Source organism: Pyrus communis, chromosome 11, assembly GCF_963583255.1.
Source record: "Pyrus communis chromosome 11, drPyrComm1.1, whole genome shotgun sequence".
NCBI lineage: Eukaryota > Viridiplantae > Streptophyta > Magnoliopsida > Rosales > Rosaceae > Pyrus > Pyrus communis.
The window spans coordinates 1,447,137-1,454,744 of record NC_084813.1 but is presented as its reverse complement, the minus strand read 5'-3'; the positions used below and the strand labels follow the sequence as shown (position 1 = coordinate 1,454,744).

The window sequence follows — 7,608 nt, the reverse complement described above, 5'->3', positions numbered from 1 at the left end:
AATGTAATACTCTCTTTTTGGTAGCATAATGATCGTTAGATAGTTAAAGATGCACGTATATAGTACAAAATTGCTTATCTGATCACTTTTATATAACCACCCGAAATTTAATGGGGCCATGTAAATAATCTCTGTTGGTTGTTGAGGTTTGTAGGGAATGCATCTATTTTCATAATCTCCATGGTTTGACAAAGTAAGAAATACAATTGGACGTGAAAAATTGCAAAATATAATCAACAACTGAAAAATCAATCTACGGCCGGGCCTTGTCTGGCCATAGATGATTGGATTGACATTGATAATAGATTTAATAGAATTAGCTGCAAATTACAAGAAATCATGCAACCCGAGATATTTAACAAGTTTACAAGAACAATCGTTGTAAATAGTTTTAGGATGGTGCCATCCACACACCCCTTTGCATAACTTAGCAGACTCGTGACTAGTGTCACCGGCTGCCAAGATACAATCCAGACGGCTTCGACCATCTATGACACCCCTGCAAACACAAGGAAAAGATTTGTATATATACTAGCCCACTCTACCAAAACTACGTACCAACAAGCTGAATGTATGCAACGCGCCCCATGTGTCCTAGGGAGATATGGCTTACAGCGTCCTCAACCACCAGATGGAAGCAGCTTCATCTTCTACATCAGTAATCACATTCAACCAGACTGCCATTTTGATCTTCTACGTTTCCCGAGGAGTTTTAGCATCTTGTCAGTGCCATCAGGCGGGGAGTTGTCTTCTTCATCACGATTGTTGTCTGATGTGAGTCAACCAAGCCAGTGCTTATATAGCAGCATCCCTTTCTGCAAGCTGCTTATTTTTCTTAGGTTTCCCAACAAATTACATGCCCTTGCACTCCACCAGTCCTCTCAACTCGTTCGTCTCAAGGTGCTTTGTTTTGTATTTTGGAGCAGTGTCCTGCTTTCATCAACGGAGTTTGAGGCAAACTCATGGGATTGGTCCCGTCTTTAGTGAATCTACTGTTATCACCAGACTCCTTTGGTTTCCGTCACGACCAAATACAAATCTCCCTTCATATTGATCTCCGGATACCAGCTCTTGAATAGCAAGCATAAGGTACTTCCCTTCCTTGTCGATATCAAGACTAGGATCTGCAAGCTGTGCATCATTGCAAGGGTGTAAAAATCCCCAATACAAGAATCTGGAGATGCTAGGAAGAAACAAACGTAACGTTCATACAAGACAGGCAACCAAGTCATAAGCTCCCCTTTCCTTGCTAATAAACCAGGATTTCGACCCCAGTACTAAAGGCTAAAACAAGAAAGTACAATATTAAACAACAAACAGAATAGGCTCCTTATAAGTAATTAATGCCTAATAGCTCACCTTCTTTTGAATAAGCTCATTAACTTCTTCCTTTAGCAGTCCACCAAACTAGGATCCAGGAAGAAGTCGATACAACTGTCCAACATTCTCAAATGCCCAACCTAATGGTGGAAAAAAGAGAGAAAAATAAAATGAGGAAAGTACAGAATACAAGATCACAGTAAGTCAATTCCATACATTTGTACTAACTCAGGGTTATACAATTGAATAATCACCTGGAATCCATGGTTCAACGCACCATCAAAAAGGATCAGGATCGAATCAGATACACCAGTGGAATCACATAAGAAAACGGTATAATCCTTACTTTCTCTTAAAAAGTGCACAATTCCTGTATTATATGTAGTTACATACAAAGCATCCAGTATGCGTATAACCATGTCAGAATAGAACTCTAGTAGGCCAGTCACAAAACTACTTTTCTTTAACTCGATGGAAATCATGTAATGTAAGGAGGTTTGAAAGAAATATAATTTTTTTAAATTTGGGACGGGTGAAGTTCTGAGCTGCTTATTGAGATCCAACTGATGACTACAGATTTATAGGACATAGCAGATTAGATATATAGGACATAAATATGAAACAGTACAGAAAATTCATTGAGCAGCAACACGTACAGCTAGTGGTTCCGGTGGCTGCAAGGCAGCTGACAAGACCTCCCCTATAATAGCAACCTGCAAACTTTTAATTTGCAAGCAAAGAGAGTTCAAAGGAGTTCTGAGCAGTTCAGGAAGTCAATATTCAGCAAAAGCATGACAAACCCATATGAGGTAAAGATGGTACCATTCGCCTGGCAGCACAAATTAATATTAACAGCAGTTACGCCACACACAACTTAACAATAACTAATGAGATGTGCCACAATCTTTTTCCAGTAAGGAGTTGACTTGGTACAGTTGCCTGTGTACGGCTTCCAGCCGTTGGTGCTTTATGAGCAGCCCATTCGTGCACGGCCGACTGACCCAAAACCATCACTATTCCCTGTTGAATATCAGAGACATCACATATAGCAACGGCAACTCCACTGATGTGATAAATGGTTCACTTTTGCAACAGTTTCGTAGGAACACTGCAAAAGAATCCTAGGCTTTTAAAGCAAAACATATACAAATACTTCTCCCTCAAACTAGCCATAATATACACAAAAATGTGATCAATAATCGATCGGAAGATATTAAGCCTCCAAATTCATGTAACCAAACCCATATGTTAATTCTAAAACCTCATCAACTCAACAAAAATATCGAATTGGTAAAAGATTTATCAGCTTAATATGCACGGAAGATAAAGCGAGTGGCTCAAAGTACATCACTTTTCTTTTATTAAGGAAATGAAGAAACAAATACATCTTTTGATTCCCTTTACACAAGAATCCTACTACAGGAAAGTTAAGTTCAAAAAATGATATGATGAGATTTACAAGAAAATTACACGATAAGAGATGGGCTTATTGATATATAGTTTTCATTAGGTACCAACTTCCGAGTATAAAGCTTACAAGGGCAACACATTCGAGAGAAACTTTTAGAAAAGTGAAAGGAATAAAACTATATTCAGCACCTTTACACCCATAGAAAGAGTGGATATTCACGTAAGCTGGTGAGCTTCAGATAAACATCCGACTTCTAAGCTTCCGGTATAGGTGTCAGAAGCTCCTGACAAAATATAAATTGAGTATCATTAACAAATCCAATCCCCAAACAGGTAAACTGAAGCAGTTAAGGTGAAGAGTTAAGGAATTACCTCTGAAAACCGCAGATGTCCATGGTGCTTGTTAGAAGTTTTAACAATTGTCTCCCATTTGGGACCAAGAGAGGACGTCTTCGAAGGCTGGCTGCTAGCATAAATCTGTGAACCAGAAGAACACTGTGAAGATGAGCTCCTCGAGGAAATACTAGGTAAGGTATGCTTTAGCCAAGACTCTGATGGAGATTTCGGTAAAGGTGGTCCAAGAGGCAGTCGTGAATTGTGGCCCTTGGAACTTTCTTGATTACCAAATTTCACAAGTTGTTGACTTTCTAAATCAATCTTTCCTCCATTGGCCACTTTTGAGCTGGTCAATGTAATAGACTTCTGAACATGGCTACGGGAACTTTCTTCTGTTCCTGATTTTCTAGACTGTTGGCTTTTTAAATCACTCTTTTTCTCATCATTCAGTTTCGCCCTTGTCGATGTAATACAATCCTGAGTAAGCCCATTAAAATTTTCCCAATGAACTGATTTCTCTAAATGTTGGCTTTTCAAGTTACACCTTTCTTGTTCAGCCACTTTTGAGCTTGCAAATTTGCTAGAATCCTGACCCGATAAAAAACCATTTCTCATGTCTGTTTGATCATCCTTCTTGGATCTGCCAGACCAAGATAGAAAGCTGGAGTCAGGAAACTCCAAACTTTGAAATGGCACTATTGCCTTTTCATTTCCATCACCCAAGCACTCAATATCTTGGAATGAAAACTCTGCCGAAGGGGTTTCTTTCACTTCATTACTTTTCTCAGGAATTTCAATATCATTCCCTCTGTACTGAATAATATGGCCCTTTGTATCTGAGGAATGTGACTTCGATTTCGGAGATTTTACAGTATGCACAAAATCAATATACAGATTCTTCTCAAATGCAGGACTCCCTGGGCCCATTTCCCATTGAGTAACATTCTCAGTAGCCAATAATTCCCTAAAATTGTTGTGGCCCTTTCGATACTTTCCAGAGCTAATAGTATCTCTGGAATTCTTCGCTTTTTCAGGAAGACCAAGAAAACCTTTTTCTTCATGATGAAAGCATTCCTTTCGATAGGGTGATATGTTACTACCCTGCTGACGCCTATATACAGGTGACCCATCTAATTTCTGACATTCGCTTATTTTGATCTGGTTGGATTCACATTTCAAATCATTCCTATCTTCAGGCATCCCAGCTTCCTGATGTCCATCACCCCCAGAATGCTAGAGAAAATATAGAAATTGTTCAATAAAGATTCTTGACGTGATAATAACACATGGAAAACTGGGGAAACGCAAGTAAATAAGGCAAAGTACCTCGTTTTTAGCTTCTCTGTAAGCACTGGCATAGGAAGATTTAGCTCGCAGTCTACTAACTGAAGAAATGGGTGATTGTGGTTGCCCTCTCATACCTGGGACAAGGTTCAGAAGGCAAAAAAAAAATTTTTTTTTTTAAATCAAGGAAATGACTCACAAACTTTACCTAATAAATTTTCAGATCCTTATATAATCACCTTCATTCTCACTTTTGTCCCCAGCTATATCTTGAACATTATGTGGCAAATCATTTGGCCTGTATTGATTAAGTGGATGTTGCTTAACCCCGCTCGCTACCTTCTTCATCCCTCTTGGTTGCTCTTGAGAAATTGCTTGCTCTCGTGCAACTGGTTGCTTCCTGGTAGCATATTGAGGTGTGTCTGAAACCATTGCTTTTGCTGCAGGCAAGAACCGACCCATCATGAAGTCACGAGTCTGTGGATCTGTTGAGAAGGTTCCACATGGTTTGGCATCTGGACCGTCCAGTCCACTCAAACCACTTATACTACAGTTATAATAGAATGATTCACTCCTCGAAAGTGTGTCAGGTGCATCTAAATAGGTCTCATAACCATCCTCTGAATCAGCAATATCCTTATCATCCATCCCCTCTTTAAGGCTGTCACACTTGGTAACTTCTTTTGTATCAAAGGTTGAAACATTGTTAAAATCAGAATGTACATTTCCAGTTGGGGACTGAGCAGTTGTAGTGCGTTTAGAACATTTATCCAATGCTTGCTTCTTAGCATTCAAAACCCTTCCAGGCGGAAGCCTTGGCGTACTGGGAGGCAGTTCAAGACCCCGAGTTTGTGAATTTCTTTCATCCTTGGGTCTTCCCGGGACTTTCTCCCATACAAAAGGAACAGTACCTGGGTGCCCCACTGGACCTGATTTCAGTTCTGATTTGTAAAAGGGAAGAGGAGGAAGTTTGGGTATTGACTTATCAGTCTTCCTTTTGTCATCAGCTTCTAAGGTGACTGCTGTAGGTGAAAATCGTCTCACAGACAGAAGTGGCTGATTAAGATCTAACTGCTTCTCTTCCATCATATTCTTTAGCATCGTGTACTATAGTTTTCTTTCCTGCAAAGCACCCTGTTCTCATCAAATTACATTCCAAAGAAGAAAAGAAACTAAGGAACGTGAGTAGCTACATATCGGAGATGTATATAAACTAATCTAGTGTGTGGCAGTGTCGGATTTAAAGGTCCAATATAAAGGCAAGTAAGAAAACTAAATCTACTAAAACAAGTCTATGAACCAACAACTGATAAATAAGCCGAGCAATCCTTGCGAAAACAAAGTGTAAATACCAACTGAAAGTTGATTTGAGTTCAATAAAACATACTAACTTGGAAACTTCAGACACTCTTTCCACAGTTTTTTCGGTTTGATACCAAAAATGTCAACGAGCAGTAAACACTTTCGACACTTCAGGAAAACAGACTTATTTAATTTCAAACGATTCGAGATGAATCGACTGTCATCTAAATGACACTTACATGATTATTTTGCATGTGTTGCATCACAAGAATTTAGACAAACAAAGATTTCCAAACAAACAGTATCTATTTCAATGTACTGCCAAATTGAGCATTGCTTTTCCTCCCAAGCTACCAAGTTTTTGAATTAAAACTCCCTTAACTCTGCCGACGTGCTAATTAACCGACTTAATATCTAACAAAATGAAGTTAAAATCAGACATTGTTTGAGATCCACTATTTTCGTCAAGCTAAATACTAGTCCTCGATGTGGCTTTACACTCACCCGAAAGCCCAAAAGCAAATAAACCAATTGGACTTGAACTTTCACTACTGGCCACCAAAGATTTATAAAGTCAATGTAGCATCAACCAACAAAACTCTGGAGTAATTAAGGTAACATTCTCATCATTTTCTTTCCTTTTCTTCTTTCTCAGCAGCCAAACAGAAGGTTAGGTACACTTTGTGAAAGTGACTGGTCCTATTCTTTCTTTCTGGTCAAATAGTAAATACCCAAAGACCTAAGTGCTTTAATGGGCAAATTAAATTCCTAATATTCTAATTAATCAACAATAATTACAGCACCCCAGTACAAAATTCAAACACTTGATCCCTTGCAGCACTTCATTACCAACATCAAAATCTTTAATCCTCAAACAAATTCTTGCGCTTTAATCCAAGCTAATTAATAAAAATACTAAATTTTGAATCTTTATTGAAGCAATTAAACAAAACTAAAAACCCATTTGATCAGAAACAAGGAACAAGTCAACCATCAAATCCACGCTCAGATATCTTTCGGATAAATATTTTTTTTTTTCAAAAAAATTTGAAAAAATAAAAAAAGAAGAAGAAGAGCAACAAAATTGCAGTGAAAAGTTAGAGAAACACTGACCCTGATGAGAGAGGACGCGAGAGAGAGAGAAACCAGGTCGTCGGTGTGGTTCTTGGAAAGACTAGCAAATGAGAATTCCTCCTCCACAAGTCACAGAAAGAGAGGGCATGGAATGGAAGAGAGAGTCGAAGACAGAGATTTTATGAGAATCAATACCTAATCGTACTAGGAATTAAGAGAAATGTCACAGACAGAATAGATAGAGTAGGGAAAGAATAGAATAAAGGGGAAGAGAGAGAGAGAGAGAGAGAGAGAGAGGAGAGAGAAACTGGTTTGTACGCTTGTGTTATTAATACTTGGCTGCAGAGCAGAGCTTACCCGCCGACGATGAAATGCCAAATTTGAACACAGAGATAAATATATAAATAAAATAATGATTTCTTCTTTGGGCAAAAACGAATGTTTGTTTTTTTTGGAAAAATATAATGATATTTGGGTTTTTATCACAAATGGTATATGAAATTTATCAAACTTATCATTTTGGTCATTCATTTTCAAAATCAATTAATGTCCTCCTTAACATTCACTACCGCCCATCAAGTTGGTCCTTCCATTTTGATTCTGTTAATTATTCGGTTAGTTTGTATGTGGGATCCACAAATCCAATAAAATTGTGACACGTTGATTACACAAAAGAATGATTTTTATAGCAAATGGTCCCTAACATTCACCAAACTTCTCATTTTGGTTCCTGAGTTTAAAAAACCGATAAATTTAGTCCTTGACTTTTACCAATTGAGTCATTCTGTGTCACGCCCCGACCAGCGAATACAGACCACTCATGAGTTAAGGAGTGAGTCATATCTTAGCTATAGAAATAAATTCATCTTCCCTTTCATATTA

At 38.3% G+C, this 7,608-nt stretch overlaps 1 protein-coding gene across 2 annotated transcripts; it reads right to left on the bottom strand.

Moving 5' to 3' along the window:
• Positions 1–241: 241 nt before the first annotated feature.
• LOC137709426 (uncharacterized) lies at positions 242–7,017 on the bottom strand. Of its 2 annotated transcripts, XR_011064860.1 has the most exons (8): positions 6,766–7,017; positions 4,590–5,472; positions 4,393–4,487; positions 3,103–4,299; positions 2,920–3,014; positions 1,575–2,340; positions 1,360–1,460; positions 242–1,131 (listed from the first exon to the last, which is right to left on the bottom strand). XR_011064860.1 is itself a non-coding variant. In XM_068448516.1 (5 exons), the coding sequence occupies exons 2-5, from the start codon at positions 5,449–5,451 to the stop codon at positions 2,985–2,987; spliced, it is 2,184 nt and encodes a 727-aa protein (XP_068304617.1). In that variant the 5' UTR covers positions 5,452–5,472; positions 6,766–7,017; the 3' UTR covers positions 2,696–2,984. The 2 variants fall into 2 exon arrangements, 1 of the variants encoding a protein (XP_068304617.1); XM_068448516.1 differs by lacking the exons at positions 242–1,131; positions 1,360–1,460; positions 1,575–2,340 and having other exon boundaries at positions 2,696–3,014.
• Between the last annotated feature and the right edge of the window lie 591 nt (positions 7,018–7,608).

Bases quoted from the DNA above. Each gene is read 5' to 3' on its own strand.
- LOC137709426 (XM_068448516.1), bottom strand. From the start codon at position 5,451: ATGCTAAAGAATATGATGGAAGAGAAGCAGTTAGATCTTAATCAGCCA. The intron at 4,300-4,392 runs GTACTTTGCCTT...TATTTTCTCTAG, and splicing joins ACAGAGAAGCTAAAAACGAG to CATTCTGGGGGTGATGGACA. The intron at 3,015-3,102 runs GTAATTCCTTAA...ATATTTTGTCAG, and splicing joins GACATCTGCGGTTTTCAGAG to GAGCTTCTGACACCTATACC.